This window comes from Aspergillus piperis (genome assembly GCF_003184755.1).
Source record: "Aspergillus piperis CBS 112811 unplaced genomic scaffold BO85scaffold_4, whole genome shotgun sequence".
Lineage (NCBI taxonomy): Eukaryota > Fungi > Ascomycota > Eurotiomycetes > Eurotiales > Aspergillaceae > Aspergillus > Aspergillus piperis.
In genome coordinates this window covers 588,818-610,426 of record NW_020291594.1, presented here as the reverse complement: position 1 = coordinate 610,426, position 21,609 = coordinate 588,818, and the positions used below count along the sequence as shown (strand labels likewise).

The following is a 21,609-nucleotide window of genomic DNA, read 5'->3' as shown; positions in this document are numbered from 1 at the left end:
TCCTGCGTAGTGGGATGAATTTTCAAATGGTTGCATGGTGCTGATAAAATCACACTCACTGATAAAGTAGATACTCGGAATATGGGGAATTATTAAGATCACACATTCTCCTCGAGTACAGCTGACTACGCAGGAAACTACCAAGTTCCGACGGATGTTAGCAGAGTATCGATTTGAAGAGCTTCAAATGGTATATTCGAAGCTCCACTGGAGGACAATCTCATGAGATGTTTCATTTTCTCCCTTACTCCTTTTATTAGATGAAGGGATCAGTTAAAGTACTATGTAGCTAGCTATACAGCGTGTGCAACCAATATCATTCTATTGGATCAAGAAAGATTACCATCCTAACAATATCGTACATCTCCAAATTCACATGTCATAAGTCGTAACATCGCCCTGGCTGGCACTTACGCCAGTCATGCTAGTGCGATGCATAGGCAATATACGCCCATCCAACCAGCAGCATCCATCCGCGTAAGCGAACCGTCCGGTGCGGAGATAAGCTGAGCCCGGTGGATCGAGGCGGAGGCACGTGTCTGGCACTACCTCCAGCTATGGATGATAGCTAATATACACCGCATCGGTCTTCCGTGCGGATTGTGGCATGTAGCCAGCCAGACCTGCAGACCGGGATACGTACCCTTTTGAAGAAGTCGTGGCCTGGGACAGTGGGTCCAATGCTGAAGATTCTAGCATTGCTCCGCCTCTGCATGGGAGGAGATTCGGACAGGGTATATGCCAGGGCCGAGAGGCAGTCGGGAAGCCAAAGGAAAAGAGGAAGTTGAAACTGAAGCAGTTCAAAGCCCCTTCAGACGAGCATTTCTTCTCTCCTCGTCTATCTTGGCCCCCACACGGTCCAAGAAATCCATGCGACCCAGGAATCCCTCCTTCGCTTTGCTGTGCACGTTGAGCTCGTCCTTGATTCCAGCCTGGTCCACGTACGCAGCCCAGTCCAGACGCGATTTCTCGACCGTGTTGATCTTCGGTCCCCGGGCGTTTTCCTGCCCAGCCGTCGCCTCCGTAACGGGCTGTTTCTCCCAGCTCTTCTTGATCGTGCCGGTCGGATTCGGGTCGAAGCGGGAGGGTCGTCGAAGGGGTCTGCGCAGTTTGAGGGCGTCTTTGGCGTTCGCGGCATGGTCGACATCTGCAGCAGTCACGGTCTCCGCGTCCTTCTCGCCCGCCAGGAATAGCTTAGCCTCCGCTGAATCCTTCGGCACAATTTTCTCTTCCGTAATCATCTCTCCGGCAAACTTGTATGTGCGCTTGATCTTCACCATTTCTTCAGTATAGTTCGTCTGGGGTTCCTGTGCCGAAGGAGTCGCATCGTCACCTCCTGCCGCTTCTCCGTCGTTCTGTCCAGCCGCAGGCGTAGCATCTTTGCTCTCATCCTGTGCTGAAGCATCTACTCCCGAGTCTGGAGCGTTCATCTTCGCCCATAACGCATCCACATCAACCGTAGCGCCGTCGATCTTCGCGAGCGGTTTGCGCTCTTCTCCACTGTAGCAGTATCGTGTCAGTATAATCACAAATCTGATAGCCTGTCAGACACATAGATAACCACGTACATTCGCATCTTCATCGCGCGCGTCCGCACGAAACCTCCTGTTCCCCCTTCCTCGTCATCATCAAGATCCACATCCACGTCCTCATCTCCCTTCTTCCTCTTCTTATTCTTTGCCTTCTGAATCATCGCCTCATCCCCAGACGCCAGTTCGTCGTCATCACCAGCTGCTTGAGCATCCTTAGCATCCTTCTTTCGTCGCTTGGGCGCTGTCTCGTCGACAGCCTCCTCTTCGTCGGAATCGGACATGCCCGAGTCGGCGTCATCTTGGGCTGCGTCGAGCTGAAAGTCCTCGTCTTCGGCGGAGTCATACTGCTCGTCATCCAGGTCAAGCTCTGCGGCGGGAGAACCCATATCTGGTGGCATTCTGATAGATAACTGTGATGTATATGTCTGTTGCTGAAGTGGAAAAGTGAAACGCTGCGAAAGACGCGAGATTCTGCCAGGGCGGTGGAGGATACGATGGTTGATTATGTAATGAATACAGCCAATCGGAGCCAAGATGCGGCGATGGAGATGCAGTGATAACGCCGAGGTTGCTGCGATAAGGAGAAACTATGGATGGCCTTCTACAACACCTTCCAGCAATTCAACAACAAAACTAACTTACACATTGTGTCAGAGTCACTCATGCCTTCAATAAACGACAGGGCATAAAGCTGTCCCATGAACCCCTCATCTCCATACTAAACCCTCTGTCAACGGGCCGAGCCGCGCGCTCGGCCAAATGACTACTAATCACTCCATCTACCGAGGATGACCGAACCCGGACCTCTATATCAACCCACGGCATCTCGATGTGCCTGTAATTAATATCTAGCTATTCATAATACACAAAGCGTGGTTTATTCAATTGACTGTCATCATGACTACTCAGTCTCCCAACCCCGTCGCCCTAGTCGTGGGCGCCTCTCGAGGCATTGGCCGCCAGATTGCTATCGACCTTGCGAAGAACGGATACACCGGTATGCCAGACACATTCTTCTCAAGTATCTTCGCTAACAAAGAACACTTCATACAGTAATAATAGCCGCCAAGTCAGCCACCTCGCCAGATCCCACAGCACCCTTCCCACCAGACCCTAACTCCCCCGCCTCCACCATCCACACCGTCGCCCGCGAAATCACCCTCGCCGGCGGCACCGCCCACCCCGTCCAAGTCGATGTGCGCGACCCCACTCAAATCGATAACCTGGTGAACGAGACTGTACGGATTAGCGGTGGTCGGCTGGATGTTCTGGTCTACAACTCGGGTGCGATATGGTGGTCGTCTGTTGCCAATACGCCTCTCAAGAGGTTCCAGCTGATGCAGCGTGTCAATCCGGAGGGGCTGTATGCGACAATCATGGCGGCGTTGCCGGTATTTGAGAAGAATGGGTGGAAGGGGAGAATTGTGGTGGTCTCGCCGCCGATTTATTCAAGGTTTTTCAGGGGAAAGACGGCTTATGCTATGGGTGAGTCTTTGAGTTAGGAAATAAGGTTCTGGGCAGTGCTGACAATACACAGGCAAGGTCGGGATGAGTGTGCTTACTCGTGGCTTGGCTATGGATTGGGTGAGAGAGGGCAAGTCGGATATGGCTATTACCAGTATTTGGCCTGCTACGGTATGTTGACTACCCTGCTTTGAGCTGTGGCTGGCTAACGGTGCTATGAATAGGCTGTTGAAAGCGCAGCAACGGAGATGAACCCTGCGAATGATGGCGATTCGCGAAAGGCTGATTTGAGAAAGCCGGTAGGTTCCTATTATCATATACGTTCCTTTGTGATAGATACTAACAAACGCAGACAATCTTCTCTGACGCAATTCTCGGGATCTTAAACACCCCAGCACACGTCGTGAACGGACTTCTAGCTCTCGATGAGGACTTCCTGCGTGATTACTGCGGGGTGACCGACTTCTCCAAGTACTCCGTCATCTCCGGAAGCAATCCAAGACGCATGATGCCGAAAGAGATGCCCGTGCTAGAAGTCGCAGAACAGGACGACGAGGGAGTGAGGATGGACAGTAGCAAAGGAAAGGGAGGAGCGAAGCTGTAACGCCCCAGCCTTACATTACATTCATGGATGTAGTGCATACCCTATCATGACTATATCAATTTACCTATTACTCCCACAACACATCCACCAACACCAACATCCTAACCCCCTTCAACCATCCCAACCCAGCCCACCTCATCACCTCAATCAAGTCCCAGGATACTTCTCCACGCCCCCCACAGAAACCTTACTCTCCCCCTTCACCCCTCCCCCTCCCCCAACTCCACGTCCCGTACCCTCCAGCCCCCCACCAATCCTCCCCCTCAACCCGCCAACCTTCCTCTCAACCCAAACCCCTACACCAACCACGACCCCCATAACAACCTCCAACCCCAGCAACACACAAAGCAATACAAACCCAGCGCTTGTGACATCACAATCCCGCTTGAAATGCACCGGAGCTGTAACATCACCCCCAACCGTGGCATTATAACTACCGCTCGTACTAGCACTAATAGTGCTATTCCCACTCACAGAATCATATCCATTCCTCACAACCCCCCACTTACACGTCCACGAATGCAGCGTCTCCATCTCACTAAACCCGCTCGGGTGCTTCGCTCCAGGCTGATAGATCACGAATATGAGGCCCACGAGCGCGGCGATGAAGCCCGAGAGGGCGGTTACTGCGGCGAGGAGGTTGAGGAGGCGGATGTGGGGGCGGGGCTATAGTTCATTATCAGTATCACATTTTCGATAATGGAAGTTGGTGTATAGGAACTCACGGAAGGAATAACGGCAGTAACGATGTAAAGCAAGTTCTGGAATGCTATCACGCAGCCGCAGGCGAGTAGGGCAAGGGTGGGTCTGAGATCTAGGTTCAAAGGCCAGAGATTGAGCCAGACTCGTGCGTATGGGGAGGTTTGGCGGTAGTGGTGGAGGGCGATGGCTTCGCAGGCGATTGTTGGGATGGTGGTTAGGAAGGTCAGGATGGCGAGGGCTAGGCGCGTGTGTCGGAGGTGTTGGGTGCGGGTGAGGAATTTGGATTCTTCTTCGATGGAGGCGGTTGAGGTTATGGTGGTGGTTATGGTGGATTCGGTGGAGAGGCTGCGGTCCATGGTGTATATTTTTTTTTATCTTTTTCTTTTGTTTTTTTATGGGGTGGGTTGTGAGAGGTGGAGGAGTGTAGAGAAGAAAGAGCCTTGCCAGAAGGCTGAATAAGAGGTTGAATTGAAAGAGAGAAGGGTATCTATGGGAGAAGGAGTGGAACGAATCGAAGCTATAGACGGTAAGGAAGGTAGTGTACAGACAAGATAGAAAAGACCCTGACAGGAAAACCTGCAGATATCAACTACTTATGCAAGCAATGAATAGCCCATCTGAACTTCTGCAGCATTCTTCAGCTGCCAAAAATAAGAATGGTCTCACACAAAGCGCGAATAGGTGAAACATTTTCACGAGAGCCCTTCAGCCATGAAAGCCTAATAGCCGCCCACGGGAAATGCGCCGCGCCTATTTGCTGTCTCCTGCATGAGCGCGAAGACGCAGGAATCCTTCAGACTGACTTGATGCAGCCTTGTCTCCTTCGGCGCTTAGAAGAGGTCGGTGCATCGAGCAGCGCGAATGGATGATCTGGACTGGGACAAAGGCACTCGGCTTCTGTGTAACACGTCCGTCGCTTCCAGTTCTATTGGTGTGAATAAGCCCGGTTTGAAACGCCACTCATTTGTTTCGAACATCATGGATCAAAAGGAGACATCTGCTGATGAGCATGATAGCTCCCAGTCCTATCGATGGTACATTCCTGCACCACTCGTTCTATCCTCGAGGATGAGTTGAAAGTTGGGGCCTGCGCCCCTTCTAGTATGGGAGGGTTGAACATAAAATTAATCCAGGTCAAAGGACTGCAGCTTTCACGTGGATCGGTTGCCGTCACTGCATCCTGTGGCTTTGATGATTCCACCAATGCGAGAGGCCCGTTGGGGCAATGTATTCTCTCTGGAAGCGCATGCCTTGCTGGGATATTGCTATGCCTCGATCTCTCAGAGTGCACGCAACTCAATCCCCAGACTCGACTACACATCAGGCTCAATAACATCATTTGCTCATGCGCGGAGATTTCTCTGCATGTTCTCCACATTCTGTTGTTCCTGTTGGTCTGTTGGAGGTCTAGACTCCGCTCTGAGAATTGCCCTAATGGGACATTCTCCGCACCGTCTGTTTGTCCAGCTTTCTTGGGTATGCAGCTTGTATATTTTCCCATCACTAGAGAGCATCCACAATGGTCGGGATCAAATGAGGCAGATGCCATCCACCTCAGAGACGTGTATTTGTTATATAGGTGTCGATCATCACCCAAAAGAAGCGCGATGAAGCCGTGGCACGGGACCTGTATGCAGACTATGAATGGGTCATAGACTTCATGTCCCACCCCCTACAATAACGCCTACGACTGTTCCAAGGCGAAGCTTGATTGCACAGCTCTTGACTAGGCGAGCGATCAGCACTGCAATCTTCCCTTCGGCATAATCAGCCAGCACATGTCTCGTCTTAGCTTTCAGCCTACGGCGAAGTGAAGCCGACCATCCGAGAACAAGCGATTTCAAGTATCCTTCCGGTCTCTGTGGAAAACTCATCTGGGGTCCCCACAAGCCACCATATAATTGAAACACGCACACTTCTCTGAGAGTGGGCAGCGGGATAATTGCAGCGGGATCATGGGGTCCTTGGGGCCCGAAATTCCTACCAGACAGCGCGACTCACAGCCAGTCTGCACCTAGGGCTGTAAACAGGCCTTGGCTTCGCCAAGCCTACGGGTATTGCTCCGTAGGTACTCAGCACGCCTGGGCCAGGACCACGAGCTAAAGCCACCAATTTGTCGCGAATCGCATTTGTGCTGATTGATACCGGATGAATATTAAGCCCTGATGTGCAGATCATCGCAGTTTTCCTCAAAGCCAAGCCAATCAGTGGCTTCTGGATAGTAATGACACGCGGCGTCTGGGGTGTTGGTCTCTTGAGGGACATCATTAGGCGGTCTTGGCGGGCGAGCTTCATCGCAGCGTCCCCGCGGCCGATGGTCTTGGCCGGTGGGAGGGATTCGTCATCTTCCTTCCTGGCAAGTAGATTCATCACTTGAGCACGCTTTCGCTCATTTTTGGCCGGCAACATTGGATAGAGCAAGCAGGGATTAGTACACACTCGTCATTGATTATACCCACTGCTGACGACAGTTACTTGTCTTTGGAGATTGGTATCGCTTCGGCAAGGGAACAGACTCCGCGCAAGGGCAAAATCGTCCGCGCCCAGATTGGTATAGACTGCACAGTACATCGGCAACGCGCACTTTGATATCGACGCCCATGATGGAGGGAGCAGCATATAAAGGCCCTTCATCCGGGAGGAATATGAGGGAGACATCCAGCAGAAAGCAGTCTCTTCAAGGCCTCTCTAGCTTCCACCCCCTGCAAATATCGCCTGTTCCTTGTCCAGACCTTTTGAACATCATCTTTTAAGCCCCCTCAAAATGCATGTCCAGAGCGTTATCAAGTTGGCCGCGGTAGGATGTGCAGTTCTTGCCACTGCCCATCCCGGCCACCAAGAGAAGCGCGCCAACTCTGACCTCCTGGATTTCAAAGCCAACATGCGTCGTGGCTTGGAGAATTGTGCTTCCAAGTTCGAGCGCAGTGGTCTTAATGCTCGTGCCGAGGCTCGCCGTAGGGCCTTGGTGGACCTCCACCGGAGGCGCCTTGCTGGGCGAGATACTGACTCGGTCCTCAACAAGTCCCATCTTGTGACCGGTTCTGATATCACACCCGACTCCTCCGCCAGCGAGGTCTTTGCCAATACCAGCACCTGCATTCTGAACCCAGAGGGTGAGACTGGTCCCTACTATGTCCCTGGCGAGTACATTCGGTCGGACGTCCGCGAAGACCAATCAGGTGTCCCCGTGGTGATTGAAGGCCAGTTCATCAACGTTGAGACCTGCGAGCCAATCACCGACCTGTACTGGGATATCTGGAACTGCAATGCCACCGGTGTCTACTCCGGCCTTGTCGCCAACGGCAACGGAAACACCGATGACACTTCCAACCTGAACACCACCTTCCTCCGTGGTATCCAGAAGACTGACTCTGACGGTGTTGTCACCTTCGAGTCTCTCTTCCCGGGCCACTACTCCGGCCGTACCACCCATCATCACATGGTTGCCCACCTGGATGTGACTGTGCTTGACAACAACACCATTACTGGCGGCACTGTTGCGCATATTGGTCAGCTTTTCTGGGATCAGGATCTCATCAACGATGTGGAGGCTACTTACCCTTACAACACCAACACCGTCACGCTCACCACCAACGCAGAGGACCGCGTCTTCTCCGACGAGACTGAAAACTCCGACTCTGACCCTGTCTTGAACTACGTCTACCTCGGAGACAGCCTGGACGATGGTCTCTTCGGATGGGTGACTGTCGCTGTCAATGTGTCTGCCACCTATGACCCTAACTACAGCTTCGTCTACACCTCCAGCGGTGGTGTTGCTGTTGATGACGACTCTTCCACTCCCGGTGGTGGTCAGTCTGGTGGCAGCCAGCCTAGTGGTGGTCAGCCCAGTGGTAGCCAGCCTACTGGAGGCCAATTCTAAGAGAGCTCTGGTATAGATGCCACAGGAGATGACAGAATGATGTGGTGAGTCTCGAGAGATTGAAGGCACTGTGTGTTTCGTGATCAAGCTTCCAAGTTAAGAATGATAGCATATGACTTGTGCGTCATTTTCACAAAACCGTAGCTTTTGCCATTGGTTGTAAGTAGGCGGATGAACTGTAGTTCTGGAGAGTAAGTAAATAACTCAATGTAAGTAGATGTAGAGTCTGTTTCTCCAGAGTGATCTAGGCCGTAATCATCTGACGGTAAGCGAGGGAGTATTAGCTCTCAGTCATCAGAACACTAAGTTACGACGAGTGTAACGGCTGTTCGTTAGTCCATAGCACACAATAAACTTGAAAACCGCCTGTATCATTGTAAGATACCCTCCACATCCCGAGCCTTTCGGAGCGACGCGATGTAGAAGACTCCCTAGTATTTACCCAGGAGTAGTAAGCGCCAGGATGTCAACCACCGCGGACACCCCCGTGACATCACATGTCCACACCCCACACCAACCAATCACAAGCAAGGCGGTCATGGATCCCAAATTCCCCCGCGACAAAAAATTGGCGGGGAAAAACCGGTCCATGGGAATTTCTTGTACGTAGTTGATTTCCCCCAGATATTGACTATTATTATACATCATTGATTGGATTCAGTATTTGGTTCATGCTGTTTCCTCGAATCTTCAGACCTAATTTGGTTATACCTCGGTACTCAAAGTTCTACTATTGTTCGGGAAAAAGAATGCCTCTCTCCAAGCTGCAGGGCGTGAAGCTCCCCGCTTCCGCGGACTTTCATGGTGCGTACTAATTTTTGTTTGGATAAAATTGTGCCAATTGTATCCGTTGTTGAGGGGGGTGATTGCGCTTAGGATTATTTCGATTTGGCTAATTGGGATTGGTGGAGTTAAGTGCATCTTCGCGATGGTGATATGATGGAGCTTGTTACTCCTACTATTAGACAGGGTGGTGTCAACACCGTTTTTGTTATGGTAAATTCAACACTCTATACCGCTTTGATCTTCTGACCATATTTATATGTGGTTGGTGGAGCTGCTGCATTGCAATTGGGACAATATAGTAACTTGAATGTCTTTCACCAGCCGAACTTGGTCCCTCCCGTGACCACCGTTGACCGCGCGCTTGAGTACAAGCAGCGTCTGCAGGCCATTGAGCCCAATGTGAACTATCTCATGTCTCTGTATCTCCATGAGACTATCACCCCGGAGACCATCATCGATGCCAAGAAGCGCGGCATCACTGGCGTCAAGAGTTACCCGGCCGGTGTCACTACTAACTCCTCCTCGGGCGTCATCGACTACACTCAGTTCTACCCCGTCTTCGCTGAGATGGAGCGTCAGGATATGATCCTCAACCTGCACGGTGAAGTCCCATCCAAGGGTGATGTGACCGTTTTGACAGCAGAGGAGCGCTTCCTGCCAACCCTGCTCCAGCTGCACGAGAAATTTCCCAAGCTGAGGATCATTCTCGAGCACTGCACCACCGCCGCTGCGGTTGAGGCTGTCAAGAAGTGTGGCCCTACTGTTGCCGGAACAAGTGAGGACTCTTTCCATAGCTGGATAATCGTACACTAACAGCTGTTCTAGTCACGGCCCATCACCTGTCGATCATCATTGACTCCTGGGCTGGAGATCCGTTCTGCTTCTGCAAGCCGGTCGCCAAGACGCCCGCGGATCGTGATGCCCTTCTGCGCGCAGCAGCCTCCGGTAATCCCAAGTTCTTCTTCGGATCCGACAGCGCACCTCACCCGGCCGTGTCCAAGAGAGGAGGCGATAAGATCGCAGCCGGTGTGTTCACTCAGCCCCACACCACCCAGCTTGTCATCGACGCGTTCGAGCAAGCTTGCCAGAATGGCGTCTTGAAGGAGGAAGACATCACCCCCGAGATTATTGAGGGTTTCATGAGCAAGTTTGGTCGCAATTTCTATGGCATTGGCGAAGAGCAGAAGGAGTTCATCGTCATCGACAAGAAGGATGAGAAGATCCCGAACATCTTGAAGTCGGACAAGGTGGATGTTGTTCCATTCAGACGGGACCAGCAGACATGGAGCGTGTCGTGGTTGGCATGAATTCGGTTGACTGAGTGAAAATAAATCTCCTTGATGGAACTGGGACAAATAACCATCCCAGTGTTTCTCGGTTCAAGTCTTTAAGCTGATTTCTTGTCTCCTTGCGTAAGCATTCCCGTAACGGCCTCAAGAGCCTGTGCCTCTGCAATATCAATCTTACGGCCGGCAACGACGGTGGTATTATCACTACCGACCGCCAACTGACCAGCCCTTTCGAGGTGCAGCCTAACTCTGCTCTCGATGTACTCGCGTCTCGCATCGGCTTTGGGTTCCGTATCCAGTTTATCTCCGGATTGTGGTAGAGTCGCCAATTTCGGCCGGAGTTCCTTAAGCAGCGCTTGTAGAGCAGGGAGCTGAGACAATATGAACGTAGCGTTCGTGGTGATCGGCGTATGTTGGGTGTTTGATCCGGTAGCGGCACCGACACGTAGCTGCTGTGCAGCTGGGCTAGAAGTCAAGAAAGACAAGTCCAGGTTTGGTTGACCGTTGGGCGTGACACCATTCTCCTGTTTTGCGGTCTGCGCATTCGACAGGATGGAGCGTAACTGAGCAATTACGGCCTCATTACGTGCGCTTTCCTGTTTCAGCACCCGATTCAACTTCTTGGTTTCGTGTAACTTCTTCCGCTGGGCGGAGATCGTCTCTGGAGTGGGGGCATCGGAGGGGGGCTCCAAGTTCAGATTCTGATCAGGAGACAGGCTGGTTAGAAGAGAAGGGGAGCTAGAAGCTTGATAGGTCAACATACCTCGTAGTGCTTCAGCCGAATCCATCCCATCAGATCATCGGGTACCTTGAACGTATTGCGCAGCACGAAAAGCTCAAATTTATCGAAAGTTTTGTCGACTGTCGCCTCGAGCAGTGTTTCTAGCTGATGTAGTCCATTTTCGATTTCCAGCTGTGCTTCTGGGTAGATAACATTCCCGTCTTCGTCGGTGTCAGGTATAGTCGAGCCATTGTTCGCATGCGAGAAACCCAGGCGCTCCGGAGGCGTGCCCAGTAGTCCTGTTTCAAGACTTGAAATAGCTTGATAGATTAAGTTGTTGATCGAGTTGATAATGTCATCTATGAGAGACTGCGCCGAGTCAGCTTGGGTTGTTTTCAACAGCGCGTCGCCAAAGGGCCATACGAACTAGGGGCGTATAGCTGAAATGCTCTGTGAGCAGGGAAGTTGTCGCATCACTCATCCTGATATCTTCCTGTCAGGGTTCATGATCTAGATTTCGTATTGAGGGGTGAAGGAGGTTTCGGACTTCTTAGGTAGACGCGTTTGCGCGCGAATGCGGGTTGAAACAGTTGGTTTCGGTCCGCCGCGTGAGGAGACCCGACTTCCGTTGGAGCCAAGACTGTGTACCTTGAGGACGCGGGGTTCTGCCGCCCGCACATTTGGAGTTTGTTCTTAGAATTCAGTCTTACTTTCCATTCCGTTTTACAGCCTGGGTGTTCTTCCATATTCAATGATAGTCAATCCAACAACTAGCATGGATTTAATGATCAAAACTTTAGGCCATGGCTTATGTTGCAAAAGTTAGCTCCGTCCTTCAACAAGATCCGATATGGTGTAGTGGCTAACATCGCCGTCTCTCACACGGCAGCCGGGGGTTCGATTCCCCCTATCGGAGCTCAAATTTCCTTTTTTGTTTATTACCGAGTACTCCATTATACTATTATTACATTCCCTTTCTTCGGAAACACTTGCATTTTTTGCACCTGATGCTACTCGATGTTGCTTCTCCTCGAAACTCCTCCTATGGTCAAACAGTTCATTGCCAAGTCTGACTCAACATCACTCATAATGTATACACTCGATCATGAGTCATATTTCCATCCCAGGAGTGCGCTAAGCCACGTTCATTCGACTCACTTTCCCGTTTCAGACTACGGCGAGCATCCAGGGCATCAGTATAGTACGTGATCTGATGCGATGCGGTGGATCTATCAGGCCTCCCATGCAACATACTTTGATCATGCTTACACAGATTGTTGGAATTGGCAATATGAGCAACATAGTAGACTTCCAGTTGATGGCCTTTGGTTGTGTCGCACTATTTTTTAGCAAGAATATATAACCTGTGAACATGTCTTCAATCATCTCAGCATATAATCAACATTTCCAGGACAGTACCAGAACCGAAGAGTGTGATAGCTATTGAGATCATGGCTTCAGAACCATCGACCGAGACGCAGCAGAAAGTTCAGGATGCCCTGGAGCAGGACTACGAGCGTAGCTCGACACCGCAGCCGAATGCTCAATCAAGAACACCAACGCCTGCTTCCTTCGAGACGGAGTATAACTCTGTCACGTTAAGATCACAGAAGCCGGAGCCTGTGGAGAATAGACTTCGTCCTGCAGCAGGTATATTTCAAGACTGGTTTCCTGGCAGGGTCGCTAATTCAATCACAGACATAATCAACCGTATTATCTGGGACCCTGCCTTCGATGGTACCAATTACGTTATTGGGTATGAAGATCGATTCGAAGGACGCTTGGAGTCTGGTTTCAATGCGTGGAAGAAGGAGACAACCGACGAGGAATTCATTCCTCAACACCGGATCCTCTATATCAAACGTCGGTCGGATGGAGAGATCGTGTGGGACAGGAGACGGAGGATCGACAAGATATTCTATAGTGGCAACTCTGCCTTTGACTATCTTGGGTTTTTGGCTTGAGTGTGTTTGTCGGTTCCATGATGCGGACTGGCGGTTATGACTGGGATGTGATTATTCTATCGTGAGCCTCGTGCAACTGGTCGGTGGACACTCGTGTATGGCAAGGCTGATCCGTAGCTGCCTTCTGGGTGTACCGGGCAGCCCTAGTGGTTGTGATGGCTAGTACCTGCCTATCTACAAAGATATAATTTACCGCGGTGGGAGCCAGTAATGGCAGGAAGTACCACCCCTTAGAAGTATCGTATCTCCCGTCTAATCAGCGCCTCAACAACCATCGCAAGGAATCTAAGTCAGTCCTACATATCTTCTTATACTGCAGCAAAGAATTAGCGGGCAATCTTTACGAACTTCATAAACATCTACGCCGCAATGACCGCAAGGCGCCACAGGATTGACTTTTCCCTGCGAAGACGGCGTAACGATTTGTCGAACACGTCGTCTGGCAGTATATCACCACCAGTACCTGTTCTCCAGTCACCTGTCACGTTTCAAGCATTTGCATCAGTTGATGTCTCCGAGGCAACACTCAAGCAGAAGAATAAACTAGAAAGGCCACCTGTGAGGCCATCCATGTTCTTAGAAGAGAAGGATGATGATGAGGCCCCGCTTTCCGCTCTGACTGGCGGTGCACCTCTGGATGTCAAGCCAGCTCATGTAGAGCGGAAGAGTGTTGAGGAGAGGCCGATGACTCGAACGAAAAGCCAGTACTTCGAAGACGCCTTTAGCACAAGGGGTCCGTTGACCTCACCCAGAACCCAGATCAGCCAGGATTCGGTCGTGGTAGTAGAGATAAAGGTTAACACCAAGGTGCGTGATGGTCTATATCTGCTCATCATCCCCAGCAATGAGAGTATGATCATTGTATAGTTCTGACCCCAGGTGCAGGTTAAAGAAATGGAGTCGCTTGTCTCGAACATTTCGTCCCATATGGCACGCATCTTCCAGAAATCCGAAACACTTATGATGACCACTATTCAAGAAGACGCGTGCATCCAATTCGGGAGAGTAAATCTACCAGCCTACCTGATGAAAGTTTTTGCGCTGCCATACCTCATCGCACCGATAACCAACCTTCGTAGCACCATTCTGATCCAGGCAGCACTGCAAGAAATCCTCCATGTGGCTCCAAACCGAGGAGTCATCTTATATATTCCAATTCCAGAAGAGAACTTCGCGACCAACGGAGTGACAATGATGGGTGAAATTGCCCGTTTGGAGCGCTCTTCCCCAGATCACGGCTCTGGTCTATTCAAAACCGTCTCACGAACCATGAGTCGAAGACTGAAATCCACCAGCTCGCAGAGCGCGCCTATTTCGGTTGCAACTACATCTTCCTGGGCTTGTGGTGGCACACAGGCGCCATCGCAGGGCAAAGAGTCACTAGCAAGTGATGCTACGGACAGCGATGTCAAGTCGAAGTCAGGTACAAAATCCAGGGGCTTCCGTCATTTTCTTAACCGTCAAGGTTCAGAACGGAATGGAAAGTCCGGGGATACGCGGTAGTAGCCTACATTGACGTGACCATTACCCCAAAACAATTCTCTTGTTCATGTTGTACTTACACTCTTTGTCATTATCATTCACTTTCGCCATCCAACGAGTCTTTTGTATTTCCTTAACAGGTCACTTATTGCCATCATGAACAAACTGTGCGGAAGTTTCAGCGGTGATCGATTGTATTCACGGTAGCTACCTTCTTCGAATTCGAATTTGGTTTGTCTATTGGCCTCTTTACTACCGCTGATAATTCGAATAACGCCCGTGAATTAAACCCTTTTTTTTAATCCTTGTCTGGTACTTGGTCGTCCTGTTGCTCTCGAAAGAACGGTGGACCATATCATCACACACGCACACACACACAGAGAGAGAGAGAGAGAGAGAGCACACTCAGTACGTATGGAGCCAAGAAGCAATACAGGGGGTCTCTTAGAGATCCAAGGTAGCCTGTTCGATGCTCCAGAGGGAGCAGCGCTGATCCGTATGTTTCTCTATCTACGAATATGAATGTAACTAAATAATGGAAACAGATGCATGTAACTGCCGTGGCACCTGGGGGAAGGGAATAGCAAGAGTCTTCCGAAGCAATGTACGTCTCTCGTAGTACTTCACCTAGGGTGCTATGCAAATCTGACTAAAGCTTGACAGTACCCTGCTGCATATGAGGTTTATCGATCCCACTGCCGACAATTCTCTTCCAAGCCCAGATACAATACTATCACAACAAGCGATGGCACACGAAAAGCTCGACTGCCAGAGGGAACTGCTCTCATTATTCCACCACAGAAGAGAGACTATGAGAATGACCGCAGGAAACGCCATTGGATAATCTGCCTTTTCACGTCAAGAGGGCTCGGAAGGATGGTCAGTCCTGAAGATATAGTGCTGGAGAACACCGAGCTTGCCATTGCAGATATGAAGAAACAACTTGATCACATTGAAGACCAAGAGGGAAGACTTCTTGATCTCTGGTCGTGTCGGTTCAACTCTGGGTTGTTTGGCGTGGAGTGGGCTCGCTCAAGGGAGATATTAGAGAAGTCGGGACTTGATGTTACAGTGGTGACGCCGGCTGACGACTGAATGCCTGTATCGGGTTTATTGATTGCTGTTGCATAGATTGATATTATTTGGTGAGATTGAAGGTTAGTTTTACAGTGATTGGGGGGGATATTGCTTGCCATTGAATAGTGAGGATATTCTTTCCCACTTCAATAGATGAACTAGATCGATTACTACCGCTCATATATATCATGTCCAAGTAATCGTGTAGTTCGATACAAAGAACCAACCTCATGCTGCAAATGATGCAGACCATATCAAGTGGGAATAGTACAGTCACCAATCAACTACCTCTCTCACCATGAAAGACTGAGAACTAACAAAGATGATAAACTCACATAGATTGTATAGATAGCAAATCACCTGACCACGCGTCACGGACCCGCGCATCCGCGCAAGAAGATCGAATCCCCGCGACGAAGACCACCTTATCGTCAATTGAACCACCAAAAGTAAGGACCCTCAAAATAAAGACCCAACACACCATGCCTCCCGAACGAAAACCCGCGCAAAAGCGCAGACAACTCCCCTTCAAACCACCGAGCCGAACCTCCTCCACTGCCGCTGCCCCAGCATCATCATCATCAACCGCCGCAGCAGCCACCAGCAAACCCAAAGCCAAAGCCACAACAAAATCAACGACAACAACCAAACGAGGACCCAAACCAAAAGAAGCACCAGCCAAAGCCTCGTCATCCAAATCCGCACGCCCCCGACCATCATCACCCAGCCCCGCCGACTCCCAAGAAGACAGCGACAACGACAACGACAACGCTTCTTCTTCGTCCCCCGCCCACTCAGACGCATCATCCCCAGAGCCAGAACCAGAACCGGACTACATCCTCGCGGAGATCGTTCACAAGGATCAGCCATCTGACGATGTGCTCACGAACGACCCTGTTATTCCGCCGAAGTTGTTGACAAGATTACTGCATCATCATTTCCAGAATGAGAAGACGAAGATCGCGAAGGATGCGAATACGGTTGTCGCGAAGTATGTGGATGTTTTTGTGAGGGAGGCGTTGGCGAGAGCGGCGTTTGAGAGGACTGAGGCTGTTGGGAAGGGGGCTTCGATTGGGGATGGGTTTTTGGAGGTTTGTTTCTTTTCCCCTCTTTGTGTTTGTGTTTAGTTGATGTGCTGGAGGGTGATGTGGGTGTTTGCTGACTATGTGTGGGTTTAGGTTGAGGATTTGGAGAAGATGGCGCCGCAGCTTGTTATGGATTTTTAGAGGGGTTTTCTTCTGTTCTATATGGGTTGGGATGGAGTTTATGGGGTTGGGCTTTTCATGGATTATGATACCAGTGATTGTACTGTAAGTGATGTTAAACCTGGAGATTTTCGAGAGTATTTTTTGAAAATTATGCTTATAAACGTAGCTCTATGTACTATGTGCTCTGTATGCGTCTATATCTAACATGAATAGTAGCTATGCCCAACTTGGGTATAAGATGCTGGTCCCATTACTCCGCAAAAACACCAAATATTGAATCGTGATATCAACCGCTCACCAGGTTGTCCGGAGTAGTCGCCGTGGCAGGCGTGTTAACTGCCCCGTCCGTCTTCGAAGGAGTGGCAGACCCCTCTGCAGTAGGGGTGGCCTTTTCAGACGACTCGTCCGCCTTGGGCTTTTCGTTGCCATCGTTCTTCTTCTTCACAGTAAGCGCACCCAGTTCGACAGCCTCCTCAGGAAGTGGTCGAATGTGTGGCTGGCAGATCCACCAAGGCCTGCCATACTCGGCAATGGTCGCCTTGGATCCGGTCAGTTCTTGGTTCGGGTCTTTCTCAAAGCGTTCCGGGAATTGCTCGTATTCCTTGAGACCCTTCTTGATTGCCTGTTCGACGAGAGCCAGGACATTCTCAAACGCTGGCATATCGCCAGGTCTCGATCTTGCCAACGCATCACGGACATTGGTATGCACAGAGACCATAGGGCGGAGAAGCTGGAAGAGGTGGCCCTGCATGACACCGAGACTGGGAGAGGCCGCTCTCTTTGACTTCTCGCGCTTCTGCTTCTTCTTGGGCGGGCCGTCTTCGGTTTCCTCGGTTGTTTCGGTTGTCTGTTCAGGTTCTTCTTCCACTGCGTCCGATGGAAGATAAAGCGGCTTCCTGTCCGGAACAGGTTGTTCAAGCACGTACTTGTAGATGATGTCCAAGTACCGCCGTAGCATGGCGTCGATACGATATCCACCCTTTCCATCCCTGCCTCGCCAGTATTCCCTCCCTTCACTGCCAACTGGAGGGGGCTTGCTGAAGATCGATGGATCGGACAGGTTGCCTTCCGCACTCATGACACCATCAGCACCTGTCTCTTCCAGACAACGGTCCAGATCTTCATAGTTCAAGTTGTTGCCATTCGCGAAGATGACCGTCTCTGGGGGCAGGTTATCGCGGAGATAGCGAATGTAGCTCCAATCAGCCAGTCCGGTGTTGTGGCCTTTCTGTTCTCTTCTCCGTCCGTGCACCGTGATTATGTTCGCACCAGCGGACAAGATCATCTTCGCATATTCGAGCGTCTTCTCTTTCGTTTCCTGGATACGGAATTTGGCAGTGACTGGGATCGAGAGTTCGTTGTGAAGTCGGTTGATCAGCTTGTAAATCAGATCCCAGTCTTCCTGGAGGAAAGCACCATAGTGACCCCTCTTCGCAATGCCTTGAGGACATCCCAGATTGAGATCCACCGCATCGCAGTATGGTGCCACATGGCGCGCGGCCTCCAAGAAATCATCAGGATCATTGGCGCAGAATTGTACAAACAGAGGCCGATCGAACGAAGGGTTTCCGTCGAGATATGGCGACTCATCCTCGCCTTTGCCGGCGGCAGCGCGAGTAGGGTGGAAGTGCTGTACGCGGACATTTGCTTGCTCACGGAACAAGCGCGCATGGTACATGGGGGAGTATGCAAGAACCTTCTTCTGGTCTTCCGGTGTCATGAACGACCTAGTGAGCATGCGCCACGCCTCCGGGATGATTAGTTGTGATCGAAGAGTACGTTCATAGAGGAACCTACAAACTCAGACCGGTCCACCATAGGTGCAATGATGTACTTCGGGCTTCCAATACTCTCGTAGAACTGTCTTCCAAGGAGCTTCTTTCTCGGTTCAGCAGCCGCAGCTACAGGCGCATTCTGGTCTGCGACGCTTCCTTGCGGAGCGGGCTGTGTCTCCGGGACCGCCATTTTCACGTTTGGGCGTAGAAACTTGGGGATGAAGTGCCCCAGCCAGGGGGGTGAGAACCGAGGGAGACGAATCTTTACGAACTAAGAGATTCTCGTCCCCGAAAGGAGCAATCAAGGTAGCGGTTTGCGGAGGGTATCTGGAGTCTGGTAAGTCGCAAATGATGCGGATGGCGGGCGCTTTTTTGCCGACAATTAATTTATTTCGGAGGGGATCAATGTTGATCCTCTTATCTTATCCGGGGAAAGAACATGCACACGCCACTCAGCTGTCTTTTCAATATGCCTGTTTCTGGTCGTACAAGGTGTCAGATGCTTATATATTGCATGATCTAAGATTGAGAATGGATGCCCTCTCTCTTTCAACCTTTACAGACTTTGTTGATGCGCATGGCTATCATTAGCAGCTGTCACATCTGTGTTTTCATAGTACTGCTTACCTAATCTATGTGAAGCCTTGGCGCCTTCCAATAAAGTGGGTTCAGATAAATAATGAAACCTTCAAAACAGTCCCAGGACTTCGATCCCTAGAAGCTCGTGATGAGAAACAGTGTCTAGGATGCGCATGATACCAGGAGTACATGCACGCGTCATAATTTCTGTACTGCATCTCGACGGCAGTTACTGAACCTAGCTGCAGCTGAAATCAACAATGGACTCCACCGGAGCAGGGGGTGCGTTTATAGCCGTTTTGGTAGCAAATTGTATCACTGATGATGAGTTTAGTCTCAAACACAATCTCTCTATCTGAGGATGGCGACTACGCCGCGCAATTGAATGGCAGAGATCTTGTCCTCCATCTGGACCCGGCATCGCCTGATTTCAAAGAGGTACAGATCGTCAAGCTTAAGGAAATTGCTTCAAAGTTCTTGAAGTTCTCCAGATCCAAGCCTGTTTTACCTTCAAGCACGCACTCCTACGCAGGAGTGAGTTCCCCAGGAAGACGCGTGCTTTGTTCTAGTGATTCACGGATCCTGGTCTGGCAATTGGACCCGTTGCAATTGCTCGCAGAAATCGAAAGCATTGAGCCTGGCGCTACATACGTCGACTTCGGAGGCGATGAGAACGAGGTCGTGTTCTTTCATGCCTGGAACACGAAAATAACAGTCTTCGGATTGGACTCTGGTCGAAGCCAAATCATCAAAAGTCCCAAGTTTTCGAACAGCAATGGCTTCGGTTACCGGCCCAAAACAAGGCAATTTGCTGTTCTTCTGAAGCCGGATGCAGTTGATCTATTGACCATTCACGAATTTCGATCTTACGAGCTCATAGGCCGAGCAGTCTTGCCTACAATAGACGCTCAGGGCCTCAAATGGAGTCCGGACGGGAGATGGATAGCCGTGTGGGATGCTGCGAGTGCGGGCACCAGAGTCCTCATTTTCACGGCTGATGGGCAGCTCTTCAGAACGTATAGTGGCCCCTCGGGCATCGATAGTTCGCTCGACCTCGGCGTTAGAGGGATAGAGTGGAGCCCTGTTACAGGGCAACGCGGTGTGTCAGAGCTTCTGGTTGTTGGAAAGGTCGATGGGACTGTTGACATTCTCAAGACACGAACAGTAAGATGACTCCGGATGGCTGCTCTATGCATGACAAAGCTGATAAATCTAGTTTTCCTGTTCTATCACACTGTCCCATGTCTTTCAGATAGAGCAGAATTCCCCCAGTGTCTGGCGGGAACGCTATGCAGCTGACGGAGACCTTGAATATGCTGAAGCATCGAGCTCCTCTGCGTTCGGTATGCCAGTCGAGCCATCCGGGGCGCCCCGGGGAGTGTCGATCATGGCCTTTAGCGCCAGCGGGACTCTTCTGGGCACCGTCGATCCGACGCGACCAAACATTGTCTGGATATGGGATTTGGAGAGCACCCCAGTCCTGTTGTCGGCGCTAGTCCACGAACATACTGTTAGACAGGTCGTGTGGCACCATTCCAAGACGCAATTACTTATAACCACAGCGAATACCGCCTACGCTGCTGTTCGGTACTGGTCGCCGTATAGCCAGCCGTTAGTTACGCGCATCCCCGTCCCGCGAAGCGAAACCGGACGATACGAGGTGCGATGGCTGTCTTTCGATGAGGATGATGATTCGAAGTTCTGGTTTGGAACCCCGGACGACTTTGTACTTGGTCACCTTGAGAGTGTCGAAGATGCGCCACAATTCAAGGTTACCACTACCATTAATGGTAAAGTCAAGGGAAGTAGCTACGGACCTAGTACGAGCAGATGAGTTCGCCGACGAGGAGTGCCACAAAGCGCATTTATCCGGCTGAATGATCATATTGCCAGCTGGTCCTCTATACTACTATACACCCAATGGCATCAAAGCCGGGTATGCTTTTACGAGGGAGATTTCATGAGGGAAACCCTATAACGAACTGATACAATACCTGTGTACATAGCGGAAACTATACTTAATCTTAATTCTACCTTTGGGTACCACCTATGTATAGCAGACCCTTATACTCCAGTACTGCGTACTATACCATCAAGCATACAAACAGGTGTACCCCGACCGGCCAATCACATCCGGCATTGCAGCAGCCAATGCTAACCGAGCGGCACCGACAGCCCAGGGCTTAGGGTTCATCCGCACGTGACGCTGAGTCATCCCCCACTCGAATTTCGCACTTGGGCACTCAAACTTCAGACCGTTCGATCTGTTGTGCAGCTCTCCTCCGTCGAACAGCTACATCAGACAGTCAAAATGGTGAGTACCATCGCCGAGTAGCACTCGCAGTGCAGAAAGGGGGAAAGATGTATCAATACTAATATTATTTCGCAGGCTCCTACCAGAAAGAAGTGGTCCAAGGGCAAGGGTACGCTATAACTCCCCGTTTTCCATCACTATCACCATCATTATCATTCCCCCCCTATCGAGTTCAAGAGTCGAAAATCGCCTGTTATTGTATCGAACGAAGAGAAAGAAGAAGCACACATCT

The 21,609-nt window shown here is 50.7% G+C and overlaps 12 protein-coding genes and 1 non-coding gene across 13 annotated transcripts; 8 read left to right on the top strand and 5 right to left on the bottom strand.

Annotated features, from left to right (window-relative positions):
* Nucleotides 1-800: 800 nt before the first annotated feature.
* On the bottom strand, nucleotides 801-1,930 carry swc5 (putative Swr1p complex component (Swc5); the record flags this gene model as incomplete). Its single annotated transcript, XM_025655751.1, has 2 exons — nucleotides 801-1,500; nucleotides 1,569-1,930. The coding sequence occupies 2 exons, from the start codon at nucleotides 1,928-1,930 to the stop codon at nucleotides 801-803; spliced, it is 1,062 nt and encodes a 353-aa protein (XP_025518190.1).
* Nucleotides 1,931-2,130: 200 nt separating this feature from the next.
* BO85DRAFT_391773 (short chain dehydrogenase family protein) lies at nucleotides 2,131-3,807 on the top strand. Its single transcript, XM_025656822.1, has 5 exons — nucleotides 2,131-2,529; nucleotides 2,586-3,017; nucleotides 3,070-3,167; nucleotides 3,221-3,295; nucleotides 3,349-3,807. Exons 1-5 carry the CDS (start codon nucleotides 2,430-2,432, stop codon nucleotides 3,598-3,600), a joined length of 957 nt encoding a protein of 318 aa, XP_025518189.1. The 5' UTR covers nucleotides 2,131-2,429; the 3' UTR covers nucleotides 3,601-3,807.
* Nucleotides 3,634-4,808, bottom strand: BO85DRAFT_222299 (uncharacterized protein). Its single transcript, XM_025654716.1, has 3 exons — nucleotides 4,326-4,808; nucleotides 3,941-4,266; nucleotides 3,634-3,701 (listed from the first exon to the last, which is right to left on the bottom strand). The coding sequence occupies exons 1-3, from the start codon at nucleotides 4,656-4,658 to the stop codon at nucleotides 3,668-3,670; spliced, it is 693 nt and encodes a 230-aa protein (XP_025518188.1). The 5' UTR covers nucleotides 4,659-4,808; the 3' UTR covers nucleotides 3,634-3,667.
* Nucleotides 4,809-5,252: 444 nt separating this feature from the next.
* On the top strand, nucleotides 5,253-6,120 carry BO85DRAFT_222254 (uncharacterized protein). The gene has a single exon (XM_025654714.1). It carries the CDS (start codon nucleotides 5,334-5,336, stop codon nucleotides 5,955-5,957), a length of 624 nt encoding a protein of 207 aa, XP_025518187.1. The 5' UTR covers nucleotides 5,253-5,333; the 3' UTR covers nucleotides 5,958-6,120.
* BO85DRAFT_222270 (uncharacterized protein) lies at nucleotides 6,120-6,888 on the bottom strand. Its single transcript, XM_025654715.1, has one exon. It carries the CDS (start codon nucleotides 6,709-6,711, stop codon nucleotides 6,283-6,285), a length of 429 nt encoding a protein of 142 aa, XP_025518186.1. The 5' UTR covers nucleotides 6,712-6,888; the 3' UTR covers nucleotides 6,120-6,282.
* A 178-nt stretch (nucleotides 6,889-7,066) lies between these two features.
* On the top strand, nucleotides 7,067-8,267 carry BO85DRAFT_415424 (intradiol ring-cleavage dioxygenase; the record flags this gene model as incomplete). Its single annotated transcript, XM_025657689.1, has 1 exon — nucleotides 7,067-8,267. The coding sequence occupies one exon, from the start codon at nucleotides 7,067-7,069 to the stop codon at nucleotides 8,180-8,182; it is 1,116 nt and encodes a 371-aa protein (XP_025518185.1). The 3' UTR covers nucleotides 8,183-8,267.
* Nucleotides 8,268-8,788: 521 nt separating this feature from the next.
* Nucleotides 8,789-10,359, top strand: BO85DRAFT_446806 (dihydroorotase). The gene is made up of 4 exons (XM_025659584.1): nucleotides 8,789-8,986; nucleotides 9,099-9,178; nucleotides 9,290-9,743; nucleotides 9,794-10,359. Exons 1-4 carry the CDS (start codon nucleotides 8,932-8,934, stop codon nucleotides 10,273-10,275), a joined length of 1,071 nt encoding a protein of 356 aa, XP_025518184.1. The 5' UTR covers nucleotides 8,789-8,931; the 3' UTR covers nucleotides 10,276-10,359.
* Nucleotides 10,356-11,459, bottom strand: BO85DRAFT_365503 (MIND complex subunit MTW1; the record flags this gene model as incomplete). The annotated part of the gene is made up of 3 exons (XM_025655742.1): nucleotides 10,356-10,958; nucleotides 11,021-11,337; nucleotides 11,402-11,459. The coding sequence occupies 3 exons, from the start codon at nucleotides 11,457-11,459 to the stop codon at nucleotides 10,356-10,358; spliced, it is 978 nt and encodes a 325-aa protein (XP_025518183.1).
* Nucleotides 11,460-11,822: 363 nt separating this feature from the next.
* Nucleotides 11,823-11,894, top strand: BO85DRAFT_t85. Its single transcript has one exon. It is a non-coding gene; the product is annotated as a tRNA-Glu (tRNA).
* A 535-nt stretch (nucleotides 11,895-12,429) lies between these two features.
* On the top strand, nucleotides 12,430-15,519 carry BO85DRAFT_457130 (MIF domain protein; the record flags this gene model as incomplete). The annotated part of the gene is made up of 7 exons (XM_025661491.1): nucleotides 12,430-12,628; nucleotides 12,677-12,726; nucleotides 13,273-13,749; nucleotides 13,888-14,365; nucleotides 14,813-14,920; nucleotides 14,970-15,028; nucleotides 15,088-15,519. The coding sequence occupies 7 exons, from the start codon at nucleotides 12,430-12,432 to the stop codon at nucleotides 15,517-15,519; spliced, it is 1,803 nt and encodes a 600-aa protein (XP_025518182.1).
* Nucleotides 15,520-15,939: 420 nt separating this feature from the next.
* BO85DRAFT_446804 (uncharacterized protein) lies at nucleotides 15,940-16,779 on the top strand. The gene has a single exon (XM_025659583.1). It carries the CDS (start codon nucleotides 15,984-15,986, stop codon nucleotides 16,626-16,628), a length of 645 nt encoding a protein of 214 aa, XP_025518181.1. The 5' UTR covers nucleotides 15,940-15,983; the 3' UTR covers nucleotides 16,629-16,779.
* A 73-nt stretch (nucleotides 16,780-16,852) lies between these two features.
* Nucleotides 16,853-18,808, bottom strand: BO85DRAFT_517818 (tRNA-dihydrouridine synthase family protein). Its single transcript, XM_025664941.1, has 2 exons — nucleotides 18,507-18,808; nucleotides 16,853-18,456 (listed from the first exon to the last, which is right to left on the bottom strand). Exons 1-2 carry the CDS (start codon nucleotides 18,672-18,674, stop codon nucleotides 16,996-16,998), a joined length of 1,629 nt encoding a protein of 542 aa, XP_025518180.1. The 5' UTR covers nucleotides 18,675-18,808; the 3' UTR covers nucleotides 16,853-16,995.
* A 239-nt stretch (nucleotides 18,809-19,047) lies between these two features.
* On the top strand, nucleotides 19,048-21,072 carry BO85DRAFT_446802 (YVTN repeat-like/Quino protein amine dehydrogenase). Its single transcript, XM_025659582.1, has 3 exons — nucleotides 19,048-19,345; nucleotides 19,398-20,227; nucleotides 20,280-21,072. The coding sequence occupies exons 1-3, from the start codon at nucleotides 19,324-19,326 to the stop codon at nucleotides 20,895-20,897; spliced, it is 1,470 nt and encodes a 489-aa protein (XP_025518179.1). The 5' UTR covers nucleotides 19,048-19,323; the 3' UTR covers nucleotides 20,898-21,072.
* The last annotated feature ends 537 nt before the right edge of the window (nucleotides 21,073-21,609 follow it).